This window comes from Canis aureus, chromosome 32, assembly GCF_053574225.1.
Source record: "Canis aureus isolate CA01 chromosome 32, VMU_Caureus_v.1.0, whole genome shotgun sequence".
Taxonomy (NCBI): Eukaryota; Metazoa; Chordata; class Mammalia; order Carnivora; family Canidae; genus Canis; species Canis aureus.
In genome coordinates this window covers 34500170-34518478 of record NC_135642.1, presented here as the reverse complement: position 1 = coordinate 34518478, position 18309 = coordinate 34500170, and the positions used below count along the sequence as shown (strand labels likewise).

The following is an 18309-nucleotide window of genomic DNA, read 5'->3' as shown; positions in this document are numbered from 1 at the left end:
AGGAGGAGGAGAAGAGAAGAGGCATAATCAGCCTACAGGAGCCAGGCTGCTGATTGTCCTTGTGCTGTCCCCTTGCCTGGGCAAGGTGGCCTAAGGCCTCATGGGGTTGCGTGCCTCTCCCCGTGCAACCCAAGGCTGCAGTCCCTGCCTGCTGTGGTGGCTAGAAGAATCTGCTCCCACCCCAACCTGGAGGAGGGGTCTACGTTTGGGCCTCTGTCCTCCTGGCCCCACTGAACAATGAGTTGGATGGCAGGCTTCATGAGGCAGGCTTCTTGGTAACCAGAGCAGCACAGCAGGGAGGGGCATGCTGTGTGTGCTAGAAGGGTGCAGGGGGCCTTACTGGCAAGGGGAGTGGATCCAGTGCCTTGGATCAGGGCGGGCATTGGGTCTGGGGTGACAGCCAGAAACAGGGACTAATATTTCTGGGAAGCACAGAACAGATCCTCTTGGGATCCAGCAGCAGCCCTGGGTGCTCAGTGCTTCCTATTAGTCAGTCCCCAGCAACCTGACTTCTGCTGAAAGTCATGCTCCTGCCCCCATGCCCAGCCTGAAGGCTCTTGGTTTAAGGAAGCTCATAACTCCTGGGGCATGTGCTCTGGCCCTGGTCATCCTCACCTGCCTGCCATGGCCATGTTTCCATGTCCCCCCTCCCAACCTAGCCCCTTCTCACCTGGGATTGTGTCTGCAAAGCCTCTGCACAATTTTGTGGGCAGAAATCAAGGACAAGCTGGAATTTATCCCCCCTCTACTTGCTCTTGCCGTGGGGTGGTGGTGGGACTACAGACACCCTCAAGGAGCAAGAGCGAGTGAGCAATGAAGGTAGACTTACACTGAGGATTGGCTCTGGGTTCAAGCTTGCTTTCTCCCTTAAAGCTGCTGGGCCTCAGTTTGTCTTTGTGGGAAATGTGAGGGAGCACTGACTGCCCTGGCTGGTCTTTGGAGGAGAGAGAATGAGTAGGACCCAGACATTTGTAGGGTTTAAGGTCCTAGCCACCCCCCAACCCCTAGCCACCAATGGAGGCCCCCTTTACTGGGGCTTTAGTGTCAGCAGGGCAGGAAGCTGGAGGGAGGGGGAGACCTGAAGACGGGGCCCCACACGAGGTGCCTGGTTTGGACTGCCTTGGAGTAGACACCTGCAGCCCCACCACTACTAGATGAGGGCCATGAAAGGTGCGTGGATTGACACAGATGCCATCATGCTTACTTCTGTGCCTTCCCCGGATCCCACTTCTAGCTTTTACAATGTAAAAGTTCAACTCACCCTTGTGTGACTTTGGATTCAGCAGTTCGCCTTGGCCTCAGTTTCCTCATAGGTGGAAGGTAGTGTGAAAAGCACCAGATTTTTAACAAAGATTGTGTTTATTCATGAGAGACACACACAGAGAGGCAGAGAGACACAGGAAGAGGGAGAAGCAGGCTCCCTGTGGGGAGCTCAATGGGGAGCTTGATCCCAGGACCCCGGGATCACAACCTGAGCCCCCCCCCCCCCCCCCCCCCCCCCCCCCCCCGGCAACGAAAAGCACCAGATTTAAAAATTCCTCAAGTCCATGTCACTTCTAAGGTTCAAGACATTGACTGGATTTTGTCTTGCACAGCATCCCTCCTCCCAACCCTTCCCCTCCGAGCCTCTCTCCAGGCCCGCTCCAGCTCTCCAGCATCTCTCTCTCTTTTCTCTTCTTTCTCTCTCTGGCTCTCCTGGCGCGCTGGGCTCGGCCTCCTCCTTTTTTTAAATGTCAGGATCAAAGTTTGGCTAGAAAAGCTGGTCGTGGTCATCCTCACCGTTTTTTGCACCCCACCCCCCAGGCCCCAAGTCCCGGGCCTGTGTGTGGGGGGGTCCCGTGGCATTCCCAAGAACCCCCACCACCAGCTCCCCCAGAAACCCGGCTCCCGAGCGGGGTGTCAGGAGGGACGAGCCCCCCCCCCCCCCAGGCCCCGAGCGAGGCGCTGGCGGGCTGCAGAATCAATGTGCATTCAATTAACCCCGCGCCGCGCAGTCGCTGGCTGCCGAGGCCGGTGCTGGATGCTTGGTGCCCGGTGCTGCTGTGGGACTGAGCGAGGACCCGTGTGCAAGTGTGTGAGTGTACGTAGTCTGTGAGTGCGCGGGGGTTCCTGGACTCCGACCAGCCTCGGCGGCACTACCCGCCCCGGGCTGCGCTGGCCAGGGTGGGAAGGGACCAACCCTGAGCCTGAAGCTGCTCTGGGGAACTAAGATGGAGCAGGAGAGCAGAGGGCTGGAGGTCCCCTCTCCTCCTCCTCCGCATTAGTTTGGGGTGCAGGCCAGGGATTTCTGATGCAGGGCTTAGAGCTAGGCCATAGTCTGTGGGCAAATCTTTAAACAGGCTAGCTCTAGGAGGAAAGGAAGCAGAGAGGGTCCCAGAGAGGGTGCCTTAAGGGGAGGGCAGACTTGAACACCACCGGGATGAGTGCTTGGCACCCTGACTGTGTTGGGGGTGTTCTCACCCCAGGGCAGACAGGAATGGAGAGTGGGGGAGCGATCAAGGTGTTGCTCATTCACCCTGACCCCACTTTCCCCTATTCCTCAGCTTCCTACCCATGTTTCTCATATCACTGATGCTGAAACAGCCCCAGAGGAGAGGGCCTTGCCCGCCCCCCCCCCCCCCGCCCCCGCCACCCAGTCCTGGGTGTCCAGAGCTGGGACAGAAGGGGTCTGATGTTCTTTCCAACATGCTGATTGGCAAAATGGGATTCGGGCTCTAACTCAGAGCCACGATCTTAGGGAATTGAAATCCAGTCTTTGGCTGGTGACAAACAATTCTTGGACCTTTTTCTGCCATCTTCACATCCGGTATGTTGTTTCCTCACCGCCCTTTTGGTTATTGTTTTGTCCCTCACATCCTGGCTTATCTGGAACGTCCCCCTCTTTCTGCAATAATTCCTTTCAGCCTAATTTTTGAGGTCTCTTAAAATGGTATTTCAAACCTCAAGCACCTTAGAGAAGCCCTAATTTAGTCTCCCTGGCAGATTGGATTAGAATATTCTTGATTCCATTATGTCAGATCACCAGTAATATCAGAGAATGAGCCTCACGATTGAGCCTATTTGGTATTCCTGCCCTCTTGTGTTTCTGGTTTTGCTTCTCAAATCAGTCATTTTCCCATCAAACTGTGACAAAAATCAAGATCATTGCAGGCAAGCTGGTAAGTGTAACGTTGATGGGATCAAGGCTTTCCTGAAATGAAACGATGTAGTTTTTATTACGTCAATTAAAGAAGCATTCATGGGGCTGTATGCCCAGCTTTGTTTTGGGGGCGAATTCAGAGGCAAGACCCTTTCTGGGACAATGAGTATATAGCTTGTCCCTCCCACCGGTCTGCAAACTCTTTGAGGGGAGGGACCAGCTCCTCTGTACATCCTCAGTGCTGGGCACAGTGCTTGGCCTGGAGTTGGTGCCCGATGAGGATGAAAGAATGGGGAGCCGCTCCTGCCTGCTGGGGGTCACTTTCCCTCTGGGGCTCAACAGCCTGGATTGGAGAAAGGCAGATATATTTATGTCGGAGATTCATCCTCAAGGGCCTACAGGTGTGGTTTTATCTATGCCATCCTCAGATAGCTTCCAGTTCCTACTGTCAGGAGCAGACAGTGGGCATTTCTGCATCTAACTGTATCCTGTGTCTCCCATCCCAGCCTCTTCTGGTCTTAAAAAGCACCCCTCTCTCCCTATTGTGTTCCTTTCCTTGAAAGATCCTGTTTCCAAGGTCCCACCACTAGCCACCTCAGGGAAGGGAGGGATTTGGCTGAGCCACCAGTGATACTCCTTAGTATTGGAAGGGGCTTGGCCTGGCAAATTCAGACCCTGGTCTTGCCATCACAGGAGAGGTGGCTACCAGTACTATCATCACAGGGTGGGACACCCTCCCAGGCAAGCTGGAGAAAGTCCCAGAATGCCACACCAGTGGCCTTACCTCCAAAAGAGCTAACAGGCTAGGCCAGTTTCCATGCATCCCTCTGCCTTCCAGGTTCCTGTGATCCCCTTTGGAAGAACATTCCCTGCACGTACATGCCAACGTTCCTGTTATCTAAAAAATCATAACCATGATAACAAAGCCTCCCGTGAATATTCACATGTTGCTGTGGGAATGGATAAGGAGGAAAAAGCACACTATCATTATTATACTCATTATCTTTCTATCAGAATTCTCACCCATGGAGCACTTTTTAAATTTGCTTATGGTGTTCAGTTTGGGGAAAGGAGAGAGATGAAGAGAAATAGGCTTCTTTTAAAAGCACTTTTTCAGTTAAAAGTATGAAGTAGTTTGGGCCTGGAGGATCCTCTTGGTTTTTGAATAGTGGTGGATCATTTTCCAAAGTATAATTTATCTGGGGATTAGACATTCAGGTACTCAGACTGAAATCCGGGCAAATGATAAAGGCACACATATAGTAATAATTATATTTGTAGTTTCTGTTTGGTCATTTTAGTCTTTTAAAATGAAGCTAGTGGCCTACATAGCATTAGAATGATCTTTGATGTGCTACTACCTACTTTTTTTCTTTCTTTCAAGTTTTTAATTCCACTTAATTAACTGCTACTATCTTTTGTTCCTTGGATAAATCCTTTTTTTCTCTAGATCAGGGGACTTTAAGCATCACTTTTTTTTTTTTTTTTTTTTTAAGATTTTAGTTATTTATTCATGAGAGAGAGAGAGGAGCAGGCTCCATGCAGGGAGCCTGATATGGGACTTGATCCCGGGACTCCAGGATCACGCCACTCCCTAGGCCGAAGGCAGGTGCTAAACCGGTGAGCCACCCAGGGATCCCCTTAAGCATCATTCTTGAGAGTCCCTGGGTCCTTAGAGTCCCTTTCAAGTAGAGGGGGCACAGGGGCTGGAGATGGGGAAAGAGGGAAGCCAAATTTGTGGGGCTTCAGGTCTCCCACATTTACCCCATCCACAGCAGCTCTGCTTTATCTTTGTGTTTTGTTGTTCTCTAAACCAATTAACTAGGCAGATTGGCCTAAGCAGGGAGTAGTTCAACAGCAGCAGGTGCTTTGATGCGCCTAGCAAGCTTGAGGTTCTAGAGCCTTGGGGTGTGTGTGTGTGTGTATAACCCTAAGATAAAGATTTAGGAGAATTATAAAGAAAAACATTATGACCACATCTGAAGGTAAGACCAGGGTTTAGATTAAAGCTTGTTTCAGGATTGAGTCAGAAAAACAATGAGTTATACCTAGAATTTCCTCTCAGAAAAAGCATGCTTTTTCTGTATCACTGTTAATAGCTACTGCTGGTTACCCTTAAATATGGTTGGTTCGTCAGACAAGGCACAATTGTGGCTCAACAAGTGTTTTCCATTTTTTAATTTTATTCTCAAATAAGTAGATGAATGGGTAGGTAGATGGCTGGTCCTGTTTAAGAGTCTGGCTATGGGCTGCCTATAATGGATTTATAATCTAGTTGTGGTCACTCAGACATTAGAAAAGACTGTAGCCTTGGGGCACTGGAATGGCTCAGTTGGTTAAGCATCTGCTTTGGGCTCAGGTCTTGATCCTAGGACGCTGGGTCCTGGGTCCTCTCCCTCTGCCTGATGCTCCTCCTGTTTGTGCACACATGCTCTCTCTCCCAGGGAGGGAGGGAGGGAGGAAGGAAGGAAAGAAGGAAGCAAGCCTCAGAAAGAGCTCTACAATAGGCAGTCAGTGATGCTAAGTAAGGGCTACTGATTCAGCCCAACAGCCTACTGTTGATCAGAGCAACAGACCAGACCCTTTTATCATTTGATAAGCCTGATAGGGCATTGGAACATACGTATAACATTTTCCTTTAGGCAGAAAGGGTCAATCGGAAGGGATTAGGAAGTGTGTGCTTCCAGGGAAAGGATATGTAGAATGGAGGGATATTAAAGCAGCTCAATTCTCAAATCAACAAATCTCAAAGAGCATCTGTCCTGTACCTACCTGCCTCTGAGCTAAGGGCTCAGGGATAGAAAGGTAAGACACGCTTCCTGATATTGAAGGATGTACTCTCCTGCTCCCTCCCCTCTAGAAAGCAAACAAACCAAAAACCCCAACAAAACAACAACAAAAACACCCCACCTTATTTGGTGGTGATAGCAAAGAGCAGGCAGCCTGATAGAGCCCACAGACTGTTGAATGCATAAGTAGCGTGCTCATCAGCTTGTCCATCTGCACAGTGATTTCCTTTAGTTGTGCTTCCTTAGCTGAGCGCTCCTGCATCCTTCTGCGTAAAAGGTGGGGGGAGACCGCCTGGGGCAAGTCGGATTTCTGCTGCGGAGCAGGTTCCCCGCTCGGCCCGGCGCTCTCCTCGGATGGGGACGGTGGCCTCGCTGCTCGGGGCGCCCCTCTGACAGCCGCAGCCCCGGCCCCGCATCTCCCTCTGCGTCCCCGAGGAGGAGCCGCGCAGCTCGCCCGCCTTCCCCTTCTTCCCGGAGCCCTGCCTCGGGCCTGCCGTCCCCGCGGCCCCCCAACTTCCCGGGCCCGGGGTGCTGGCACGCGGCTGGGCGCCCGGGGCCCAAGCTGCGGCTCCCCGCCAGGGGTCTCACGTGTCCCTCTCGGCGTCTAACGCGGGGGGAGCCCCGTGCGCGCCCCGAAGACCCCGCGGGGGGAGAAGGCCGGCGGGGAGGGGCGCGGGGAGGGCGCGCGCGGCTTCCTCAGTTTCCCCGGGCCGCGGCGGCCGGGCCCCGCGGGGCTGGGGGCGGGGCGGGGGCGGGGGAGCGGCGGGAAATGGTGCCTCGCTCGCCCCAGCGACATCAAACCCTCGTTTGGCGTGTGAGGACAATGGCTGTCTTATTTTCTCCATTCGCCGCGCACAATGCCGGATTCTCTCATTCACCCGCGGCGGTGCGAGCGAGGTAATTAGCCCGCGCCATTCAGCGCGGACACTGGCGCTATGCGGGGGGGCCGGGCGCCCGCCCCGCGGGGATTAGCGGCGGCCCGGGGTGTGCAGCTGCGGCCACTTCAAAGGGGCCCGGCCGCCCGGCCGGCGGTGGGAACCGGCGCGGCCTCCCTCGGAGCCGCCCGGCCCGGACCCCGCGCCCCGGACCCCGGACCCCGCGCCCCGCGGCCGCCGTCGCTCCCCGTCACGCCGCCGCTTTCCTCACGGCCTCGAGGGCTTCTTTCTTTCTAGTCCCGGGAGTCAGAGGGCGGGGGGGATGGGAGCTTGACACCAAGCGCTGACCTCCGCGGAGGGAGCAGATGGTCCCACTTACCCGCCGCCGCGAGAGCGCCTCTCGGGGCCCCAGGCTCGCGGCGCTGACCCCGGCCCCGGCCCCGAGGACCGAGCCTCGAGGCTGCGCGGTGCCGCCGCCCGGACCGGCGGGGCGGGGGGGGGGGGGTGCGGGCGGGGCTGAGACTCTGCCCCCGTGGGACGCCGCAGCCTTACGCGGATCACATTCTCGAGAACCTGCCAGACCAAGGGTTCCCGATCCTGGCTGTGCATTTGAGACGCCCTGCTGAGCTTTGATGGAGATCCAGATTCCTGAGCACGCCGCCGGGACCGAGGGCTGTGAATCTCTGCCAGGGGAGTCCAGAGATCTGCGTTGTTGCCCAGCATCCTAAATTATTCTGCTCCGCAGCCAAGTGTGAGAACGGTGACCCAGTCTAACTGCTTCATTTTCATCGCACAAGTTAGGTAGAAGAGTAACTTGCCCAAGAACAGACACTGAATTACGGTGGGGTAGGGGCTTGCGTGGAAGATGGAAGAAAGGATGACGGGCAAGGATTTCCCCCCACCCCAACCCATTTGATCCTTAAAGTTAGCATTCAGGCAACAGTGCCTGAGGAATTATTATTTACCTAGTATTTGTTCCAGGTGCTCCAGGTAGAAAGGCAAAGTAGGCTGTTCTCTGCCAGTAAGGGACTCCTAGGCTACTAGGTAGATTGACGTGTAAACAATAGACTGTAATAAGGATAAGGAGAGAGGCACAATTCATCCTGCCTCCTTTGGGAGACGGGGAGGATGGATGTGCAACTAGAGAAAGGAGCAGAATGTTCCAGGAAAGGCAAACTTGTCTCACATGGTCAGAGTGCAAACCACATGAAAGCAGAATTAGCTGGGTTTTGAGGCTAGAAAGATAGAACAGGATTTGATAATGAAGACCTCAAATGGCATCCCAAGGCATTTGTGCCTTGATTCAAGGCAATGGAGAACCACCAAAGGTGTTTAATGATCATATTGGGTGGTTGGGAAGATAATTATGGCTCTGGGATGGGGGAAGAAAAGGGAGGGAGGACTGCAGGTGCGAAGGCTGGAGAGGGGAGGCTCTTACAGGAACAGCTGAAAGTGCTAAGAGCCTAAGCAAAGGCAGTGGAATGCAAAAGAGACAATACACCAGGATTTAGTGACCAGTTAGTTGTGGGAGATAGGGAGAAGGATGGGGCAGTGAGCCCTTGGTTTGTTTATAGCTTGGGCAGCTGGTGCATGATGCACCCTATTAATAAGAGAGGGAAAAGTTAGGAGTGGGTGTGGTGACTCCTTTGAATTTATGGGAAAGCTTTTCAAACCCCTAAGAAAGATGATTCCTAGGGCTTTGGGAGACCTCTGACAACTAGAGGGCAGTAGTGGGGTTCCACAAAGAAGTATATTTCCAAGAATCGGCCCCATAGCAACCAAGAAACTCTGTGATCCTCCTATGGAATGTACTCCACAACTCTTCCCAGACAGTTAAGGCTTCTTCAGGAATATTGTTGGGGTGGGGGGTCTACAGGCCTTAATCTGTTGTGGTTTGGTGTTGAGCCATCAGAGATTCTGTAGAGCCATGAAACATAAAAAAAAAAAAAAGCAGCAGATCAAGGTTTGAGAATAGGAGAGGGTCCTTTCATGGATGCAGAGGAGACCACTTTACCCAGTTATCCTAGAATCTTAATGTTGATAAGGGCCTTAGGGATTATTTTGTCTATCCTGCCCCACTCCCACTTTACAAATGTGAAGAACTAAGATCGCAATTGAAAGGCCACATAGAGGCCTGACAGAGGTAGGCATGAGCCCAGGTCACCTGTCCCATTACCTGACCCCTGCCATATGAGTCTCCACAAATCCTAATATGTGACTCTGGAAATTTGGGAGAAGTATCTGTTTTTGTTGAGTTGTCCTCATGGTCATGTGAAAGCAATTTACTTAATAGCTCCAGCCTGGGCCACCTAACCAGACGCCCTTCCGGGAGGTGAGAGAGATCCGGTGTCTTGACCAGAACGACGGGAAGTTAAGGATGTTGTGGGCCTGGGCAGGTTTACACAAGGAAGATTGGTGACCCTGACATGGGCAGAGACGTGCAGTCTGTGGCGAGGGGCTCTGCTGGGCCTGGACATTCTCAAGTCTAAGAGAGGGATTCCCTAGTCAGCCCCCAGCCCCTGACCCTGTGCCCCTGGCTGGCGCACTTACAAGCAAATGGCCTCAAAGGCTGAAGCTGGGTGAGCCTTTACAACCTGTCCAGCTCAACTCCCTCATTTTACGGAGGAGGAAACAGCCCCAGAGAGGGGCTCTGGTTTTATCAAGATCATCCATCCAGTTATGAAAAGGACTGAGTCCGGCTCACAACTCTTCCTCCCTTTTACATTTCCTCCTCCCTGCCATCCACCCCACAGAAGCCACTGATATTTCACGGTGCTTTGCCCTCCTGCCCCAAGCCGGGAAAAGAAGTTCCTTCTCTATTGTATAAGGCGCAATGGACAATGCAGGCCCCACCCTCTCCGGGCCCTGCAGGTCGGTGTCCTGGATTGCTGATTTGGAAATGCTGCGAGGAAGAGCTCTCCTGGGACGAGCATCTGGGTTGTTGATATACCCGTGTTCATAGAACTTAGGAAATATGTGGGCTCAGGGATCATTAGTGAGTGGATAACATCACCTTATCATGGTGCTTATCTGCATGAGTTATACTTGGTAAAACCTGCCCCCAAGCCCTTGGAGGAGTTCCCTCCAGAGATACCTGCCCTGCTCTGCCGTGGGTGTCTCGGAACTTGAGTAGGCATGATGTTCATCAGAGTCTAGGATGTTGCATTTTTCTGTGTCTGCAGGAACCCCTGTCCTGTCTGAGAAGCATTTGAAGAGGTGTGCCCACACCCCATCCCAGCCTAGTCGTGATGCAGGGAGAGAGCGCCTGGTGTGGGGTTAGACCACTCGAAGTTCAAATGCCTGCTGTAACATCAGTAACTGGCTATGTCACATAACCTCCCTGAGCCCAGAAGGGTAGCAGTCCCCACTTCTCAGGCTTATGTGATGTCACATGTAGCCTTTGACCATCAGTGGCTTCTGCAGGGCTGTTTTTCAGGGCCGTGTTATTGTGAGAGTATCTGGGATCCTGGCCCTGTACTCTCACCCTTCTAATACTTAGGAACTGGGGTGGGGACAGCTAAGGACAGGCTCTGTGGGATGGAAGGCGTTTGCTCCTGGGGTCCCAGAATGTCTTCTCTAACATGTTAGCAGTCAGTAAGTATCTGTCAAATGAATACTTAGAGTTGATTCAGTGGGTCTGCTGTGTACACACGACAGATGACTGTATTTCCCAAACCCCAAACCAGGACACATCCTCTGACTCGTTGCCTGACCTATGAGATGAAAACTGGGCAAAATATTTGAAATGGGGACTGCTTTTGAAAACCTAGCAGTGGGGCAGGTAGGGTGGTCACAAGAGGTAGGTGACACGTCTCACCCTTTCCCCGTCCCTGAATGTGCCACGAGTGTGAGCAGTAGGCAGCCCCACCCAGAGGTCCATCCACCAGGTTGTATAAAGCAGGTGTGTGCCTGTCCCTCCGCATACTCTCCGCCAGCGAAGGCTGGAGGGTGCAGAGAGGAGGAGCTCACGGCTGGAGCTGGAGGAAGAACCGGATCCCTGCATTATGGGCAGAGTCATAAAAGTAGGGCTTTGAGAGGTTTTATTCTTCTTGGGTTGTAAAAGCTCGGCCCAGAGGTGCAGAGAAGCTCCAGATTGCCTCCTCTGCAGCTGTGCCTTACAGTCCATTGGACTCAAAGATCAGGCCATAAAGGGTCGATGCTCCCCAGTCCTACAGAGGCCAACAGCTGGATGCAGGGGCTTTCCCAAGCTGAGGCTGGCCTCCCACTGCTCCCCAGCGCTCCCCATCCAGGCCCCCATTTGTCAGAGGTGGCTGCCAGGAAGGAGGGGAGAGATGTGGATTTATGGCTGCTGACTTGAAAGACAAAGTTCCCTTTTGTGTTAGAATTGGGGCTGGGGCGGGGGGTGGTGAGCTGGTGTTGGAGTTGCACAGGCTGGGGTTCGGGGCTGAGGCAGGGGGTAAGGGGCTTGAGGAGGCAAGGAGGCAGACAAAGGGATCCAGAGGCTTCTCGGAGCAGGGTCACCAACCAAAGGCCTAGAGGAATCAATCACCGCTGGCGAAGCTGAGCACGCCCTCTGAGATGCTGCAGTCCTCTGGGGCTGTTTGTAAGCAGACACTGTGCACCCATACCATCCAACACGAAGCGCCCCCAGTTCCAAAAACATACTCTTTGGATTCAGAACCTTAATTGGACTCTCAGATTTCCCTTTGGAGGCTCAGAGAAGTAAATGCAGGTCTTCTAAGCTCATACTTTCCCCCACCCCAAATGGCAAGGGCTAATCAATGTGGGGACTGAGACAGTAGGACAACAGGGATAGATTTCTGGGGAAGGTAAGCCTGGGCCAGATAACCCCGAGGACAACACCAACATCCCGCTGGGGATTGTGGCCAATCCTAAGGACTCAAGGTCCTCTGCTACCACCTCCCTCCTTCCCATGGAAGGTTAGAGATAGGACATTCATAAGTGCTTTGAGGAGTTTGAAGAGCGTTTGAGGTGGGACTTGGCTGGCCTCCTTGCCCTCCAAGGGTCACTCTGCCTGCTGGGTCTGGGTGGAGACCAGAGTAGCCCTCGGGTGCCTGAGTTCAGCAGGTGCTTTAACTACACCTCAGAGAGCCACATCCATCCCCCGGAATGAGCCTGGCCAATAAAGGCATGAGTTTATGGGCTTCATAAACATTTTACTAGAAAAATCAAGGCCTCAATTACCCAATGGCCTCTTCCAGCTGACAGCTTGCCTACTGGGGCCTCTGTGAAGCCCCAGGCAAGAGTGAGCTAGAATGAAGGTAAGCTTGGTTTACACCTGGCTGCCCCGTCCCCTGGCACTGATGCCCCCTCACCATTCAGGCCTTACAAATTCTGTCTCTATTCATTTCTCCAGAGGACTTGAGGTCCTACCACTGGCTCTCTGAGCCCTAGCCTCTCCGAGGGAAGATGGCTTCCCCCTTGGAGAAGATAGCTGCTTCTCCCTCTCTCCACAAGCCCACTGTGCTCTTCCGTAACTTCACAGTTCCCTTTAACTCCAAATTCTACTAGTTTCCCTCAGCAGTTGCTAGCAAGGATTTATTACGTGCTAAGCACTTTACGAGTATATCTCATTGGATCCCCTGGTACAGCAGCATAGCAACGTGGGCTATTATCCTCCCTGGTTTATAAGTGAGAAAGTAGAGGTTCCGAGAGATTAAGTAACTTGCCCAAGGTCACACAGCTTAGAGCAGTGGTGTAGAGTTTTGAACATTTAGTTCTATAGGACTCCAGAATCCATGCCATTTACTGTCCCACTACGTCAAAAAGCTCTTAGCAACTATCTCCCCATTAAGAGCTAAAATCTTGCTGTGTGAGGCCTTCTGTGTCACGCAGTGTGCTAGCCCTAGGGTATGATCAAATAAGGGCCCTGTCATTGGTCTGAGTCTGCATGGCCAAGAGGGGAGGGAGCCAGCAGGAGCACTGTGAGGCTGGTGCTGAAGGTGGTGAGGAAGGGAGGCTCTCAGCTGGGGGTCTGAGGCCTTCTAGTGGATTTAGACCAGCACTGTCCCATAGAATTTTCTATGATGCAAATATTCTATTGGTTCTGTCCCATAACGTAGCCAGTAGTCACTTGTGGCTGTTGAGTACTTGGAAGGTGGCTAGTAAGTCATAGGAACTGAATTTTTCAATTTGATATAATTTTATTTATTTATTCATGAGAGACACACAGAGGCAGAGACGCAGGCAGAGGGAGAAGCAGGCTCCCCATAGGGATGCAGGACTCGATCCCAGGACCCCAGGATCATGACCTGAGCTGAAGGCAGATGCTCAACCACTGAGCCACCCACGTGCCCATCAACTTGATATAATTTTAACTTAAATGGCCATATGGGGCTAGTGGCTACCAAACTGGGACAACACAGGGATATTCACTACAGTGACGGCTGAAATCTGCTCAAGATCCCCTGGTGATAAAAGGACCAGACCATCCCCAAGGGGCTCTGGCCATTTCTAGATGCCACACTTTAAGGGGGCCTTGCCCACCTAGAACTTGGCTAGATGAGAGTTTCCCGGCTCAAGGCATCTGAACATCCTTTCACATCACAAATGGCTGAAGGAGTGAAGAGTGTTTCACCTCAGAAGATGTTTCTCAGGGAACAACCCAGACCTCAAGTATTTGAAGGGTTGCCTGTGAAGAACAAAACTGTCTTCTAGAGCAACGCTATCCGTGGAAATATAATGTGAGCCACATAGGTAATTTTAAATTTTCTAGGGGTCGGTCACATTTATTAGAAAAAAAAAAAAGGAAAGAAACAGGCAAAGTTAATTTTAATAATTTTGTTTTACTTAACATATCTAAACTATTCCAACATATAATCATTATGTTTATTTTTTAATTTTTTATCATTTATTTATTTGTATTTTTTTAAGTAATCTCTACACCCAAGAGACTGGTGGGGCTTGAACTCACCACCTCAAGATCAAGAGTCACGTGCTCTATGGAGTGAACTGGCCAGGTGCTCCAATATAATCGTTATTTTAAAATTATTAATAAGGATTTTGGATTTTTGTGAACCAAGTCTTTAAAATATTATTTGAACTTGTAATCAGTATTTGAAATTATTAATTACTACTATCAATTACAATTTTTCCAATTTTTTAATTGTGGCAAAATACACATAAAATTTACTGGGTTTTGTTTTTCTATTTTAATTTTAATTATTTTTTTAATTATTTTTTTAAAGATTTTATTTATTTTTTCATGAGAGACACAGAGAGAGAGGCAGAGACACAGGCAGAGGGAGAAGGAGGCTCCATGCAGGGAGCCCGATGCGGGCCTTGATCCCAGGTCTCCAGGATCCAGCCCTGGACTGAAGGCAGCACTAAACCGCTGAGCCACCAGGGCTGCCCTTAATTTTTATTTTAGAGAGAGAGCACACTTGTGGGGAGGGAGGGGCGGAGGCAAGAAGGGGCAAAGGGAGTAGAAGAATATCAAGCACACTCCTCTCTGGGCTCAGTTTCATGACTCTGAGATCACGACCTGAGCCAAAATCAAGAATCAGATGTCTAAGTAACTGAGCCACCCAAGCATCCCTAAAATTTAATATCTTAACCATTTTTTTTAAGATTTTATTTATTCATGAGAGACACAGAGAGAAACAGAGACATAGGCAGAGAGAGAAGCAAGCTCCCTGCGGGGAGCCCAATGAGGGACTTGATCTCAGGACCCCGGGATCATGACCTGAGCCAAAGGCAGATGTTCAACCACTGAGCCACCCAGGCACCCCTTTACCACTTTTTAAAGTATACAGTTCAGTGGTGTATTGATATTATTGTGTGAACCATCACTACCATCCATCTTCCAAAAGTGAAACAACTCCCATTTCCCTGTTCCCCAGCCCTTGGCAACAACCACTTCATTTTCTGTCTCTATGAGTGTGGCCACTCTAAGTACCTCATCCACATGGAACCATCCAGTGCTTGTCTTTTTGTGTCTGGCTTATTTCACTTGGCATAATGTCCTCAAAGTTTATCCATGTGGTAGCACATGTCAGAAAAGCCTTCCTTTTCAAGGCAGAATAATATTCCATTTTATGTATGTACCACATTGTGTTTATCCACTGATGGACACTCCAGCTGCTTCCACCTTTTAGCTATTAGGAATAATGCTGCCATGCACACAGGGATACAAATATCTCTTCAAGATCCTGCTTTTAATTCTCAGGTCTGTACCCAGAAGTGAAATTGCTGGATCATATGCTAATTCTATTATTTATTTTTTGAAGAACTGCCATACTGTACTGTACATACTACACCGTTTTACTTTCCCACCAACAGTACACAAGGGTTCCAACTTCTTCATATGCTTGCCGACACTTGTTATCTTGTTATTTTTTTGTTTTCTATTTTTGCTTTGACAGTAGCTATGCTAATGGGTGTGAGGTAGTATCTCACTTTGGTTTTGATTTGCTTTTCCCTAATGCAAGTGCCTTTTTAGTTTACACTCAATCTTTGAACTCCAGGGTGTATTTTACACTCACACCCCATCTCCGTTTGGACTCGCCACAGTTCAAGTGCTTAATAGCTGGCTACTGTATTGGAGTCTGTGATTCTAGAGGAGATGGGGCATTGGGTAGAAGCAGTGGGGCTTCAGGCATGTCTGTAGTGTAAGGAAAAACATTACAGTCACCTGAGCTAGGCATCCAGGGTGATCTGGATCCTTGGCGGGAATGGATACAAGGAGGGGATTGCCTTGGTGGCCTTCAGAAGCGGCTGTTGTTTGTGGTTGTTCCTTTTGAATGGCTGGGGCAGGGGAGGGGAGGAGGTGGTGTCTCACACCCCTAGTGCCACCCGCTCTGTAAAGGCTGTGTTTTGAATTCTCCATCCCAACATGCCTGCTGATCTTTTTGTCATCATATATATCGGATAGGAATGTGGCCATAGTCAAAGAGTGGGAGGCTGGGCTTGGGGGTTGCTGCCTCGACCCTTCCCTGCCCCCCAGCGTCCCCCTGGAGCCTGTCTAATCAGATCCAGGCCTGACCCCGCCAGAGGTCCTGGACCAGGAGGAAAGTCCTCCCTCCCCTCCCCAAGCTGGTCTAGATCTGGCTCTCAGGAGACCCCCTCCCCTTGGGTGATTTATAGGGGGTGTCCAGGAGCTGTTTCCTGCCTCTTCCTGCTCCCTTCCACCCCCGAGGATTGTTGGGCTCGCTCTGCTCATCTTGCCTCACCCCCGGCTGTACCCGCAATGGGGGCAGAGAGGGACTGGGAGAAGACAAAGGTGCTTTCTCCACAATGGGCTCCAAGCAGGCCTTTGTCCGCCTGTCGCTCTGTCTGGCCCTCACACTGGAAGGGCCTCCAAGCCACTGCCCATTACCCAGCCTGAAGTGAGGGACCCGAAGCAGTCCCTGCCTAAGGTACAAGTTACAGGACCCCCTTCATGGGTGGTGGGTCCCGCCATGGACACGATACTACCAACACTGGCCACAAACAGTGTCTCCAGCTGCACCAGTAACCTGTACACGCCATTACCCATCATACCGTGGCCTCCAGGATGACTTGTTCAGGGCTCAGCATGCCTCCAAGCTGCCATCCTCAGGCATGTGTGCCCATGGTTGCCCAGAAATCCTGTCCCCAGAGAGACATGATGAAGGACGTCTTCCCTCCGACTCTGTGGCCTGCTAGCACAAGCCAGGGCAAAAACCAACTTGTGAACCAAATCTGCGCCACCTCAAGAGGTGGGAGGAAGCGTAAGTGGCCCCTAGAAACTTTCTCCCACTCCCTAAAGAAAAAAAAAATGTTGCCTGTGAATGAGGAGTGGCTGCAAGATTGTGGATGCAGACAAGGGCCTGTTCATGGAAGCAGTGGGAGTCCTGGCTGGAAGGGCCCTGAGGAGCACCAGTTCCCCTTTCTTTATAGACGAGTAGAGTGGTGTCTGACACTGTGTACCCAGGGTCTCATGGCAACCCCCTTGGACATCTCAGGAAGATATAGGGCTGACCAAAGGGCTGGGTAGGGGTGTGAGGAAGGTGATGCAAGAAGGAGCCTCAGGTAGAGAGGACCACCCCTCCTACTGCACCCACCTCCCCCAGAGTACACCTGTGCACCCAGCTGGATTCCAAGGGGTGGGAGCCCCTCCAAGGCTTCTTATCTTCCCTCAACCTGTAACATGGTGCCAACTCCCAACCAGTAAGAAGAGATTGGTCTGACCTGCAGTCCACTCTGGGGTTACCTGCCCTTGGAGAGTGACAAAGTGACAAAGTTGCCAGAGAGCTAAGGGACCCCTACAGAGGGCCTGGGCCTCAGTGGCCCCTTCATAAGATGAAGGGGTTGGCTTTCAGATGAGTGGTTTTCAAGTTCTTTTTAATTATTTATTTATTTTTTAAAGGTTTTAAATTTGGGGCAGCCCAGGTGGCTCAGCGGTTTAGCACCACCTTCAGCCCAGGGCGTGATCCTGGAGTCCCGGGATCGAGCCCCACGTCAGGCTCCCTGCATGGAGCCTGCTTCTCCCTCTGCCTGTGTCTCTGCCTCTCTCTCTCTTTGTGTCTATCTTTTTAAAAAAATCTATCTTTTTAAAATTTATTTATCCATGACAGACACACAAAGACAGAGAGAGGCAGAGACACAGGCAGAGGGAGAAGCAGGCTCCATGCAGGGAGCCTGACGTGGGGCTCGATCCCGGGACTCCAGGATCACGCCCTGGGCTGAAGGTGGTGCTAAACCGCTGAGCCACCTGGGCTACCCTCAAGTACTTTTTCAAAGGCAAAGCTGCCCTTCAAATGAAATGTTTGGCAGTTAAGTAAAGCTGATAGACGGTCTGGTGGGGGGCTGCTCTGGTGGAAGGGAAATGTAGAGCCCTGGGCAGAGGGGGCTCAGCAGCATCCAAGGGCCTCCCATGGGACCCTTAGGAGTCCTGTTGTCCACTGTATGAATGTGGGCTGGCTTCTTACCTGTGCCCACGTCCTGCTTGAGCCTTTCCCTCCCGGCACACCTTCAACCCCTGCTGTTGTCCCTGTTTAGTTTTAGGGGGAGGTGGTGGGGGTGAGGCGGAGGAGCCCAGACTTTCTCCATCCCCAGCACCCTGCTAAGAAGCAGCTCTTCCCCTAGTACTCTCCTCAGGCCAGCCTCTGGCTCTAGGCGCCCCTGGGGAGCCCAGGCTGGGGCTAGAAACACAAAAGGAGTCAGTTCCTTAATGAGTTGGCATCTGTAGTCAGCAGAGCCATCAGTCCCCGCCCCAGGTCCCTGGGGGGCTGCAAGCTCTTCTCCAGCTGGAGTGAGGAGGGGGAGGCAGCTCCCCAGCTCCTGAATGGACAGAGCCCAGGGCGCACAGGCAGCCAACCTGGGAGCCTGGGTGCCCTCCCCACTCCCTGGGCGCCCTCCCCACTCCCTGGGCTCACCTCCAGCCCTGCCCTCCTGGAGGCTGAGGCCTGGAGGCAGCAGAGGGGACCTGCCAGTGCCTTAGCCCCCTCTCCCAAGCCCCTGGGCTGACCTGCAGGTCCTTGGCCAAACACAGCTTTGGCCTGAGACAGAGCAGGCTGACCTCACAGTGCTCTCTGGGGGATCCTCTCACCAAGCCGGATGGGGA

At 52.0% G+C, this 18309-nt stretch overlaps 1 protein-coding gene and 1 long non-coding RNA gene across 3 annotated transcripts in view; one reads left to right on the top strand and one right to left on the bottom strand.

Moving 5' to 3' along the window:
* IGDCC3 (immunoglobulin superfamily DCC subclass member 3) overlaps nt 1-18309 on the top strand; it is a 40865-nt gene that overhangs the window by 12298 nt on the left and 10258 nt on the right. Inside the window, exon 1 of one of the 2 annotated variants that reach the window (XM_077881513.1) lies at nt 6717-6825. The exons of the other annotated variant lie outside the window; for it this stretch is intronic. Coding sequence (XP_077737639.1) covers nt 6786-6825 — 40 coding nt within the window. The 5' untranslated portion in view covers nt 6717-6785. Of the gene's footprint in view, nt 1-6716; nt 6826-18309 lie in introns of those variants that run through there. 2 annotated transcript variants of the gene reach the window in all.
* LOC144303396 (uncharacterized) lies at nt 1512-7246 on the bottom strand. The gene is made up of 4 exons (XR_013370463.1): nt 7183-7246; nt 6050-6194; nt 3924-4037; nt 1512-3482 (listed from the first exon to the last, which is right to left on the bottom strand). It is a non-coding gene; the product is annotated as an uncharacterized LOC144303396 (long non-coding RNA).